General features: G+C 45.1%; 1 protein-coding gene across 1 annotated transcript in view; it reads right to left on the reverse strand.

Annotated features, from left to right (window-relative positions):
• The window catches only part of Dnah7 (dynein axonemal heavy chain 7), a 218,972-nt gene that overhangs the window by 157,595 nt on the left and 48,032 nt on the right, over positions 1 to 13,345 (reverse strand). The window contains exons 18-19 of the mRNA XM_038315400.1: positions 11,947 to 12,632; positions 10,109 to 10,295 (exon numbers count right to left, since the gene is read on the reverse strand). Of these exons, the coding sequence (XP_038171328.1) occupies positions 10,109 to 10,295; positions 11,947 to 12,632 (873 nt within the window). The remainder of the gene's footprint in view (positions 1 to 10,108; positions 10,296 to 11,946; positions 12,633 to 13,345) is intronic.

A 13,345-nucleotide genomic window follows, 5' to 3' on the forward strand; every position in this document is an offset into this window, starting at 1 on the left:
TCCGTGGCCAGCAAGGAGCACACAATAAATAACAAAGATAATGACTGGTACGCTGCCTTCTCAACGCGTTCTCTCTCGCACCGTCACTGGGAAAACCCTGCACCCAGTCGCTCGGTCAATGCCATTTTCCAGTAGCAGGCGGTTGCTTATTGTCTCTGTGTCACATTCCAGTCGTTCTCACAGTGTTTCAAACTTTATTATTACCTATGCTGTGGGGATCTGAGATCACCGATCTCTGCTGTGCCCATGCTGACATGCTGAGCAGCGTGGCGCAGAACAGAACACACCACACAGCAGCTTCATCGATCCCGCTGCTCCCCTTCCCCCAGACACAGCAATGTTTTTTTTTTTTTTTGTTTTTGTTTTTTTTTTTTTTGGTTTTTCGACACAGGGTTTCCCTGTAGTTTCTAGAGCCTGTCCTGGAACTAGCTCTTGTAGACCAGGCTGGCCTCGAACTCAGAGATCCGCCTGCCTCTGCCTCCCAAGTGCTGGGATTAAAGGTGTGCGCCACCACCGCCCGGCAGACACAGCAATGTTGAAACTAGGCCAGATAATAACCTTCCAATGGTCTCTGACTGTTTAAGGGAAATGAAGTAAGTGTCTCCCACTTTAAATCAAAACCTGGGAATGCAAGGAAGACCTGCTGGAAGCCAGGACAGGCTGAGAGCCAAGATTCCTGTGACAAACAGTTAGCAAGACTGTGAATCCAAAGGCAAGGTTCCAGGGGGAAATTAAAAATGCCACCACAGTGGACACTGGAGCAGGAAAACGAACAGCTTCATAGCTCACATGGAGAAGGCCCCCATGGTCTGGAAAGAAGGGAGCCTCAGCCACAGCCGTCTCCTAAGACAAGGACAGCCGTGGAGAAGCTGCAGAGGAAATGCTAAGGCTGCAGAGGAAATGCTAAGGCTGCAGAGGAAATGTTAAGGCTGCAGAGTTTGACCAACGATGTGTGAGCAAAGACCCCGGGACCTGGGAGTACAAGGTGGAACGGCCGCTGTCCTGCAGAAGTTGCGCTGTTACTCAGAAGCGCTAGCAGGGGACCGGATGAGGGTGGCCACTGCAACCGGCTGTTTGTCATCGAAGACTTCCACAGCTATGAAGAAAAACCCAGTGACAAGATTTAAGCTACAAAGAGCAGGCTGCCTCTCCTCCTTCCTGAGAAGCTGATTCTAAGTTGAAACGGGTACTTATTTACCATCCAGAAACCCTGGGACCTTTGAGGATTGTACTAAAATCTTCTCAGCCTGTGCTTTCTAAATGGAGTAACACAGCCCAGGTGACAGTGCTTCTACAGCACGGATCGTTTAATATTTAAGCTCACTTTTAAGAAGGGAAAACAAAAAGATTCCTCTCAAAATGGTATGTTCCTTGACGATACATCTGTTCACCTAAGAGATGCACAGTAAAATTAAGATGTTCATGCCTGATATCACAACACCCATCCCACAACCCAAGGATGGAGGGGCAGTTTTAACAGGTAGGTCATTGTTGTAAGACAGTCTGTAAAGGTTCTAGCTGCCACGGGGACCTCAGTAAAGTATGCACCATGCAGGCATGGAGTTCAGTACTCAGAACACACATGAAAATGCCAGTCATGAGCAACAAGCACCTTGATTCCAAGTCTGAGGAGGCAGAGACAGGAGGAGGGTCCCCGGGGCTCACTGGCTAGCCGGTGTTCATGACTAAGCAAAGCAGAGACCTTCATGGGCAGACTCCCATACGAATTGTACCTTCAAAAACCTCCTTTTCATTGTTTTACAGCTGGAACTTTACAATACGGTCAGCAGGCTCAGGAATCTATTCCTCAAAGGAGGAATAGATCTCTCTCTCTCTTTCTTTCTCTCCTCTCTCTCTCTCTCTCTCTCTCTCTCTCTCTCTCTCTCTCTCTCTCTCTCTCTCTCACACACACACACACACACACACACACACACCCCACACACACACCACAGACAGAAGAAATCATAAGCAATTGTCTTTCTGAGTCTAGCTTATTTTGCTTAACACAGTGATCTCCAGGTTCTGCCCTCACCTTTTTTTTCCCCCTGAAAATGTCATGATTTAGCTTCTCTTTACAGTGGAATAAGATTCTATTGTGTATAAACTACAGAGGTAAGCATGACTTTCATATGAATTAGGAAACTAAAACCATCGGAATACTGTTATCCCCTCAGTAACGCATATGGAAATAAAAGTGGGACTCGCTGAGAAGAAAGAAATCAGCAGAAATGGGAGGGGCACAAGAGAAGATAATGAGGACTATGACCAAAACACATTATATACACATTATGTGATCTCATAATGAAACTGTTAGTTTAGTTAATTGATATATGCCAATAAAAACTTGTAGTACTCATGACCTGATTTATTACAATATTTTGTGCAACAGTCAGGAGCAGAGCCAGAGATATCTCTGAGGCATGTTTGTAGTAAGTTAGAAGACAAGAAGGGAGGGGACATGAGGTATCAAAACAAAAAGGCAATTTCATTTTAAAATAAAGTGTGTGTCTCTTCACGTAGGTGATATGGGGGCTCATCTCCAGGATACAAATATCTTGCTCAGGAGGTGTTTAGACAGAACATTCCAGGAAAAGGGTTCTGTCAATTCAACAGCCCGAGGGGAGAATTAGTATGCCTGATGGAGAAGGGAGAGGAGGAAGAGGAAGGGAGGGAGAAAGGAGGATGGGAGCCCTTGAAGCTGAAAGAGAGTGGATAAAGTTGGAGTTGTCTGTCTACAGAATGGTAAAGGCGTGGCACAGCCAACCCAGATTTCCCACTCAGCCAGTGGCCGCTGACATGGCCCTGCACAGATGCCTCTCCTTCCATGTACTTAATCCAGTAAGAGAGCATTGATTTCAACAGCAAAGGGCAAAAGCTTAGAAGCAAATTTGTTCTTATTGAATGAACTGGTAAAGGTGGCAATCCTGTTTTCATCTCTCAACTCCCAGCCTCACACTGTCTGTGCCATATACGGTATATTTGGAGCTAATAAGGAACACACCCTTAGAATGCAACTGTACCCACACACTGTCATCTTCCCTCGGTGCAGCAAATGAATGAGTGTTTCTATGTGTATGCAACCATCTGCTTTTGATAAGGTCAATGCTCATAGTAGGACCTATAAATCTCACGAGTGTCAGGCAGCTGCCTCATTTCCCCCGTAATGTGAGTTCCCGGGAGAAGCAATGTTGTGTGGAAAGGAGCGGAGAGGGGTAAGTTAGTCAGTGTGTCAGTGAATGACAGAGCCCCAAGAAGCCCAGTGTGTGGGAAGAAAAATCTATCTGGTACAGACAGATCATCCCCCCCACACATGCCAAAAGAGAGCCGGTGTGCTCGCTCCCACCGTCACAGCTACCTGGTTCCTAGGTGGGGTGGCCTCTCAGGAACATGGGGCTACACCTGCTATCAGAAGCTGGGGTGATCAGCAACACTGAAGAGTGGGCTCTGTGATGGTCGGCCTTTACACAGGCCCATCCCTGCCACAATGACTGTGTTTTTTTTTTTTTTTTTTTTGTGGGACCACACACTCACTTGGTGAGAAGCGCTCAGGCTCACTCTTGTCCTGCATTGGCAACAGCTCCTCAGGCTGGAGAATGTACTCCGTGATCACTCTGTTTCATAGATCACTGTGCACAGATGGAACATGCTAGCTGACGTTCAGAAAATACATCAGCTCGTCAACATGTATGTCCTGCGGGTGCGTCTTTTACTAAGTGTTTGTTTAGAACGACCGTCTGTTCACATCACTGTCTGTTTTGTGAGCCCTTAGGTCCCTCCTCCTCAAGCCTTGATACCAATTCTTTCAGTCTAGTTTCTTCTAAGCAGGTTGGCTACTAACCATGGTCAAGGTCAAGCCACACTGTCTCTCTTCCAAATAAGGTCTAAAAAGTTAAAAAAAAAACCCAAACAAACAAACAAACAAACAAAACACTAAAAAAACACTAATAAGCTCAACTGTGCACTTTGCGGGGATCCCCTCCCACTGTTCTGAAAGGCTGCGCTTAGGTGGGGCAACACTGTTCACTGCTGAAGGGTACAGGCATAGATTGCATAAGTGTCTATAAGTAAATCGATATCCAGTTTCCTTAGGTTATAGCAAAGATTCTTCTACTATTTCATCTCACTGAAATAAGACATAGAGGTTGTTTGGCCAACAGAACCACTCATGCCTCTTTGGCTAACCCACTGAAGCCAGAGTCTCTGAGAACTGTGTCCACATCGACACATTTGGCCATATCCAAGAGAATCTCCCCTCGCCCCCAGGCAAGCGCTATTACAATATTTTGCTACCCATACTTTCTGCAGAGCTCTGCCAAGACTTCCAGCAGGAGACAGCAGAATGGGAGGCGCCGAGCGCCTAGTGTCAATCAAAAACACTCAAGTGTCCCCTTCCCAGCCCTTGCCATCCTCCTCTTTCTTGAGGCGGAAACCATGCTGCGCAGAGCAAGTCCGGAAAGACCGCACAGTTATACCCTAAGTCGGCACGCCACTGGATCAGACTGTGATACTCTGCGCTATATCAAACAGCTCTAAGGAAAGGGTCACAGATACTATACTCCCTGTCCTCTAAACATATCTTAAGCAGAGAATTTAAAATACTAAATTATGCCATTTTGTTAAATTGCTGGTGCTTAAAAAAAAAAAAAACTCATTCCCTCTTAGAGATCTTATATTTCAAAGTCCTGCCATAATGCCTTATTCTGGGAAACACAGTAAAGGCTCTCCTATAGAATGAACAAGAACAACAGCACAGTTGCAACAGGAGATTTTTTTTTAATTGCATGCAGGGACTACTGGCACGGACTACCAGTTGCAGTACACAGCATCAGAGGCATGTGCCAAAAGCCACCAGTGGAAGTTAACGTTCAAGATGCAGCCCAACCCTAGAGGATGTGGTCGGGATAAGGTCCACCAGCAGTCAGCGCCGGGGTGAGGTCTACACCTAGTCACATTAGCCAGTTGAGACACATCATCTACTTAGTAGTTCCGACAGCCTTCTTCTCCAGGACTGCAGGTCCCCAGAGCCTCTCAACAGGCCCAGTCCTAGGGGGAGACATGCAGTCCCCGCTGTCAACAGATCCCTCTTCCTAGAGCTTGCTGCAACAGTCTCGGGTCACCCGTGAGTCTGTCTTAGCAGTAAGCGGTCCCTAGTGTCCCTAGTACTTCAGGCCTTGGTCCTAGACTAGGCCCATGGTGGTCTGTGGACCGAGTGTAACCAAGTTAGATAGTATTGTTGGCCTTGGAGGTGTCATGGAAGCTGAGGCTAGTTTATCCACAGTGGTTCTACGTGGAGCCAGTCTATACTTCCTGATCACAGCCTGGTGGTTATAGATGAGGATGTGGGCTTGGGGTCTTATTCCCCTGGGATGAATCTGGTGGGAAAAGACTACATGTTCCACTAGTTGATCAGAACAGGACACGCTTGATACTCATCCGACTTTGGATCACCCTCTGGTCCTCAGACAGTGAGCACACGCCAGCCGCAGACTTCTGAACAGCCTGGACCTGGGTATCTGCCAGCGCTAAAAGGGGAAGTGACCAAAGCCCCAGAAGCAGGCCGGCTGCCCAGTCAGAGGTTCTGGAAGGACAGGTGCCAAGCCAGGTCAGGGAGATGACATACGTCTGTACTCCTCCAATGCCCAGCTGACATCATACACCAGCTGGCACCTAGACTTTCAAGACACTGCATTCTCCCGGAATAGTCAACAAGGGATTCCAGGAACTGACCAGCCAGCCGTCGCTGTGGATGACTGGGGCAGGGATGAAGAGTTTTCACCAGCTGCTTTAAGAAAACTCAATGAGATCCAAGAAAACACAAAAGCCGTTCAGTTCTATTACAAAGAAACTTTAAAAAGGGATGAAAACTGTTTATAGAACTCAACCCAAAATCTCAATGAAAACAGAACGAGACAGATTTAAAATGTGACTGAGGATATCAGGAGCAGGCTAGGTCTCCCCAAAGAAACATTAGAGAGAGGGAAGGAAGGGTGTTTCAAAACACAGCTAGAGGGGGAAACGAAAATAGAACAAAGAGGAATGGAAAAAACTTATGGAAACTGTGGGCCTGCATTGAGAGAGCAAATATTTGGGGTAGGAAGGTTCAAAGGGATACTTGAGAATGACAATGGCTACAAAGTTTACTGAAGGTAAAATACTGACAAACAGAGAAGGATACAAATGTTGGGTGCAGGGAGGTTAAACAGTCACCAGACAGATTGAACTCTAGTGTACCCCACACTTAGTGTCAAGTTCTAAAAGGGCAATAATGAAGCTCTCCTTGGGTGAGCTAGGGGAAGGACACAACAATAGGGAGACTTGAAGCAACAGAGACAGCAGCATGCCATTCTCAAACACTGCAGGAGAAAACCTGCCAGCCAAGAACACTGTACCCAATCGAAACTATCCTTTCGGAAGGGAGGCTGGATAAAACCATCCCCAGACAAACAGAAGCTGTGAGAAAGGATCTCCACTAGACACACCCTACAGGAAACCACACAAAGGCAGCGCGTCAGACTTTGAGACATTAACACATGGTTAGCAGAAAGAAAGCATAGAAAGTGTATAGCTAACAGGCTAGAGTAATGACAGAAAAACCCAAGGGTTCCTTGCACACTGAGAATGTAAGTTCATACAGCCATTACGGAAAACAGTCTGGAAGTCCCTGGGAAAAGCTCAAAGTAGAAGCAACATGATCCAGCCACCCTACTAAGAACACATCCAACGCTGAAATCGGCACATCGAACAGACATTTCCACGCTTGCGCACAGTGTACAGCAACGAAAGGCGGAAAAACTGAACACGTGCTTCACTGAACTGAGATTTCATTGTTTGGGACAACACACATGATGTTGTGTTGGGAACCAGGCCCACAAACACAGGCACTGTGTGATCTCACTTGTGCGTGGAACCCTGAAGAGGCTGGCCATGTAGAAGTCAGGATTGGACTGGGAGCTTCCAGAAGCTGAGAAGACAGGAGGTAGGAGGTGAGATGAGAGGAGGAGGGGGTTTGGAGACCATCTGACCAACACGCAGTGCATTGCAATCAAGGAGGAGCCAAGGCTGGCGTGCGCTGCTGAACAGCAACAGGATCATGGATGATGATAAACTGTGTGACGTGGGGCTTCCCTCTGTATGCTCTAAACACCATTGATAAATAAAAGAACTGCTTTGGGCCTATAGCAGCAGAGCTATAGGGGAACAGAGCTAGGCAGGGAAAACTAAACTGAATGCTGGGAGGAAGAAGGGCAGAGTCAGAGAGAAGCCATGTAGCCCTGTCGGAGACAGACGCTGGGAACTTCACCTGGTAAGCCACAGCCATGTGGCGATACACAGATTAATGGAGATGGGTTAAATTAAGATGTAAGAGTTAGCCAATAAGAAGCTAGAGCTAATGGGCCAAGCAGTGATTTAATTAATACAGTTTCTGTGTGATTATTTCCGGGATAAGTGGTTGGGAACCAACAAGCAGCCCCTCCTACTACAAATGTTTACTTTGAATAGTCAGAAGAAGATGGCTGGCCAAGATTCACCATGAAGAAATGATGGGAATTTAAGGAGATGGAAATCTATGAGCATCCTTGATGCGAGGCTGTTCATCTTCTGACCCGCCCACAAGGGGAACAGCCCATTTGGCAGTGAGTCTCACCAGGCATGCTCTGACATTGTGCATCTCCCCTGCTTCCTCTCCCAGTTCCCTGCTCTCTTTCCCCTCACTCTGTCCTCGGCCCAGCACTAGGTCAGAGTGGGAAAGGGGTCCCCTCATCTTCCAGAGGCCCCGATTACCTGGGCTTTCTTGAGGAGAGTCCCAGCAGAACATGAGCCTGAAGTTCTGAAACAGGCAAGTCTTCCCAGACAAAACTGTGAAAACTGGCTAGGGCCAGGTGGTGGTGGCACACATCTTTAATCCCAGAATTTGGGAGGCAGAGGAAGGTTGAGTTCGAGGCCAGCCTGGTCTACAAAGGTAGTTCCAGGACAGCCAGGGCTATACGTAAAAACACTGTTTCAAAAAACCAAAATAAGAAACAAAACAAAACAAAAACTGGGCTAGTAACGAAAAACCAGTATGAAATGTCTAGAACTACATGAAAGGTCTTGAAGTGAGGAAGGTATTTGGGTTATGTATACAGAAAAAAAGCATAAAATTCCTCAATGTTTCATGCTTACTTTATGTTAGTTCTGTTCTTAGCCTCTGGAATTCTGTCATGGAAAAGTCTACCACACAGAAGCCTTCTTAGGACCCCTAAGGATGAACCTCTTGCACCAAGCCATTAATCCATGGGCTTCTACCACACAAGCCATCTCAGTAGGTTCCTGAACAGCATGTGGCCATGTGCTTATCTTCAAAATTTGGGGAGAGTGAGCACAAGAGCTTCTCTGAATACAAACATTAAGAATAGGAACGCGCAAAGCAGTTCGGGAAGACAGTGATGTCATGAAGCAAATGTTAGTGTCACAAAAGCAGCAGCAGCAACCCCAGAACCCAACTGTTTGGGAATTAGCGCATGAGCTGTTGGGTTATTCGAGCTGCACAGTTCCACATGGCCGTAACAACCCCGTGTTTCTTCATTGATGCTGTTATAACTTCCCTTCCTAGACACCGAACAATATATAAAACTCCTTAAAACTACAGGATTTCAAAGGATATTTTCACTAAATATTAAAAATAATTTTTTTCCAGGAGTGGTGGTGCATGCCTTTAATCCCAGCACTCAGGAGACAGGAGAACATGAATCTCTGTGAGTTTGAGGCCAATCTGACAGCAAGTTCCAGGCCAGCCACGGCTACAAAGTGAGACTGTGCATCAAAAATATATATTAAATACATATAATAATATTAAATATACAATATATTATATACATATAATATATATTAAAATTATACTAATGAGATGAATAGAAATATCTACTTTAAATTTGGGAAACAATAAAAATTCTAATTAACCATTTCTTAATGAAATGAATACACATCATAAGTGCTTTGCATTGTGGTAAGGAGACTATATGACAGATTATATTTTCGAGCTACATTAGAAATGACTCAGTGCTACACAGTAACTCACTAATAGCTCTGTTAAGTGTGAAATTAATTACATTGTGATTAATTTTACAGCTTGGTTTGTACATATTTGATTTATTACAAAATTGAAGGAAGCCTACAGAACAAATCCATGTCCATCTTTCTGGTAGTGTCCTGTCACATGTATAATTGCCATTGATAAATGATAGTATTTAGGACTACAGAATAATTTTGTAAAAAACAGTAACTTTGTATTTAAATAATAAATATGCGCATATTGTTATTTCAGGTTGGGATATTTTAGATCCAATCCCTCTACCTTACAGGGTATTTGATTAAAATATCAACGGAGAAGCCAGCAGCTTCTTGCACGCCATGTACTTTAGTGTGACTGTGTTTTATTAAATCCCTCCTTGGCTCAAGTTTGCCTCTCTTCCCTGTTTTATGACTTCACTGTGTTGTGTCTGCATTTATTAGACTCTTTGGATGGACTTCTCCTTGCATTTTTTATTTTTTTTAAACTCCCTAGGAGAGATGCTCCTGCCTGAGCGCCGGGCATGTTTGCTGGTCATTTCCCATTACAGTGCCTTAAGAGACATGGAGACAGGGTCAGAACAGACGGAGTGTCCAGAGAGGGTGCTGGCTTCCTACCAGAACCCCAATATGAAACCAGGCCAACAAACGAAGGCCACTGAGTAGACTCCGGGCAGTGTAGGCCTCCAAGATGAATCGGGACAAAATATCCATTTTTGATTTTCACATTTCTTTCTCCTGGAAATTGTAAAATAATAGCTGAAGAGAATGTGTATTGAGGGCTAGTAATGGCTTATTAGAAATGGTAACTATTCGTGTCTATTTTTTAAAGTTTATTTTTATTTCATGTGCATTGGTGTTGTGCCTGCATTTATCTCTGTGTGAGGCTGTTGAATCCCTTGGACCTGGAGTTACAGACAGTTGTGAGCTGCCCTGTGGGTGCTGGGATTGAACCCGGGTGCCCTGGAAGAACAGCCAGTGCTCTTAACCGCCGAACCAGCTCTCCAGCCCTCACGGGCTTCTGGCCCTCCTCCACCCTGCTTCAGAGAATCTGACCTACTTGCACCACGGTCTTCATCACGTCTCTCCAGGTCTTGTCGACGGCGGTGAAGCGCCGGCCTTCCTCCGGCATCTGCGACATGATGTCGGGAGAGCTGAAGATGGGCTCCAGGTACAGCCAGGTGGCCTGCACCTTCAGCCACTCGTCCAGGATCTCCTGAAGCAGCAGCAGCTTGCCCTCCCACTCTCTGCGGGACAAGCACAGTGGGCACAAACACAGCGACTTTCAGGGCGGCCAGCCAGGCAGGGGCTCAGACCGCGGTGCGGTGCAAACCTGCCCCCACGCGTGAAATCGTTACTCTCGTTTCTACTTCTCTGTCTGCATTCAAAGGCAAATCGCTAGGGTGTCTTTTAAATAAAGCCTGTTTCCAGAATAATTACAGCAACAGTTAGGCTTATAACCAGTAACTAAGACAGAATTTGGGGTCACAAAATCCACATTCCCCTAAACACAAGGTGGCATGCATGAGGAAGAGGCAATATTTAAATTACAGTGGGTTATTAGCTCATCTCTAAATATCAAAAACTTAATGACTGAAGTTCTTTTACGTGTAAACATCACAATTACTCCAAAATTAACGCTTCTATAGCCACAGTTTTAAAATTTCTCTGCATTTTTATCCATCTTTGCAATAACCCCATGCAAAGCATTTCCTTAACAAATGCTGGGGGCAAGGTTAGGTGGCAGGTGCCAGTTCTCCCAGCAGACAAAGGACAGAGCCCACAGATGCGAGGGCTGCCAGAGAAACCAAACAAGGAAGCATTCCTTATTAGTTCATGAGAGACTGGGAAGGAAATAGCTTCATTTGTGTATTAATGCCTTACCTATTTGTCAGAGAGAATCCATAATTTTAAGTTATTAAAACAAAGAAACGGAAACAGTTATCCTGGTTACCAGGTGCTTTCAAAATGCCTCCCCAACACATGCTTGTCTGTGAACCGGGCAGCTGTTTTACTTGAGACAGGGCTGCCTCTGCTTTCTTCTGGCGCTTTTCTCTAATCCCTTTATGATTCAGGAAAAGATTTCCACTAGATGATGATACTCTGCCCAGTTCCTTAAAAAAGAATCTAGCTCTACCGCCTGGAAGGAGAAGCGCCAACCACAGAGCCTCTGACGGTCTCTCAGGTGTGACCGGAGGCAGAAACCGTCCAGTCAGCTTCCCCTACTGGTCAAACGCATACTGATGGTGTCAGTCAGTTATCTGACGGGGTTGTCTGTTTCTCAAGGTAAAATAGAAACTATTTAATACACCTTCCAAGAAAGTATGAAAATGGGGGTGCGGGGGCAGAGTAAGAATTCAATGTATTTAGCTACCTTCTTTTAAGAACTCCTGATTAAAACCACCTGGTTTTGGTTTTGCTTTTATCCTTGCCAGCTGCCATGCATAGGGGTTGGAACTACCATAGGCTGTCTCTGGGGATCTGTTTCCAAATTTCGGAAATGGCATTGTCTTTGGTGTTACATTGTGCTCTCTTGGTCACAAAATTACTTCTTAGAGTTAAAAAAAAAGGAAGATCAATGTGTTGACAATAAAAATGAGTATCTGAATGTTGTCTAAAAGGATCCAAACCTCTTTCAAAAACCATGGAGTCCTTACCCTGAACTCCACAGGAGCCTACACCCTTCTGGCTTCCACAGGTACCTAGACCCCTCTCTCTCTCTCTCTCTCTCTCTCTCACACACACACACACACACACACACACACACACACAAAAACTATAAATGAAATAATAAATCTAAAAATATTAAATGCAAAGTGCAGAATTAGTCCCCAGAAGAACTTTAGATTGAATGCACATGACTTGAATAACGTCATATATCGGTCCATATTATTTTACCTCATTTGCTTTTCATAAGGCTTGATGAATGGCGATCCTCGCATAGTCTGTGTTTTGACAATATGGTCATCCAGCAGCATCTGGATTTCGTCAACCGACGACAAGATGAATGTCCCGCTCTCTCTGTAGGGATGGATGACGAACTCCATCGCGTCCCATTCGGTGATCATCTTGTCCATGGCCTTCTCGAGAGAATATTCTTTGCTGGCTGCTTCGCTGATGCCTTCAAATCTGTCTAAAAATGGGTCCAGATTCATGTCTATGAAGGAGAAGACGGTAGAGTCATCAGCTGGCTGCAGGGGGTAGCCAACAATGGCAGACATGGCCTCCCAGTGCCTGGGGCGCAGGCCGGGGTTACAGATGACCTGGATGAGAGGAATGTACTGTTTGAATTCCTCCACTCTTGCTCTCACTTTCTTGGTCATTGCCAGAGCGTTTGGAGAATCGTGGAAGGCCTTCTCCAGCTTATAGAGCCCTCTCCAGTAATTTCCAACATCGGCTTCCACTTGGTCTGGGTTCACCTTGTGATAGGGTCCTTCGGTCCACCCTCTGTGCTTGGTACTGAACTCCACGGCAGTTTCGTAGAGACGGAGATAAGGGTTCAGGCCGTCTTGGATCTTTTTCCGTTGAGGATATACGGATGGGATCCAGCCAAATGCCTCCTCCTCGGCATTAAACTGCTCAATCTGAAAAGATGGGCATCGAGTAAGTGATTCTGAAAGTGAGTGGTGTTTAAAACGTTAATAACGGCGCTCCCTGTGCCCTAACAGTAAATTCAGTGCGTGTAAAGGACTGAGCATGAATCTAGTTCTTGCTTATTTTCTTTTAAAATGAAGAGCCTGTACATATTTATGGTGTACATATGCATTCATTCTGAAATGACTAACTCAGGGTAATGAGTGTATGCATTACCTCACCCTGAAAAGCTACTCTCTCAGCAATTTTCAAGTATATAAATGCATGGCTATTAAATATAACTACTACACTATGTTGTAAATCGACCCAACAAATTTCTCACATTTCACCGAAGTTTCGTCTCCTTTAATCAACATCTCCCCACCCCTACTCCCTGGTAACCATGATTTGATGCACTGCTTCTACAGTCTTCACTCTTTTTCAAATTCTGTCACACTATATATCTTTCTGTATCTGGTTTATACACTTAACACATCCCCTCTGGATTAATTTATGTTACAAACCAAATGATTTATATTTGTAAAGACTGGATATCATTTCTTTATTTATTTGTGATCATGTTTTTGGGTAATGGTTTATTACATTAGCCTAACAGTCAAGTAAATTTACAAACCAAAGGAAATTTCACCCACTAAGACATAATGAGGATCGGGTATAATTCACTTAAAGACTTTTAAGTGTTTTGAATGAGAACATCACAGCG

Source organism: Arvicola amphibius, chromosome 18, assembly GCF_903992535.2.
Source record: "Arvicola amphibius chromosome 18, mArvAmp1.2, whole genome shotgun sequence".
NCBI lineage: Eukaryota > Metazoa > Chordata > Mammalia > Rodentia > Cricetidae > Arvicola > Arvicola amphibius.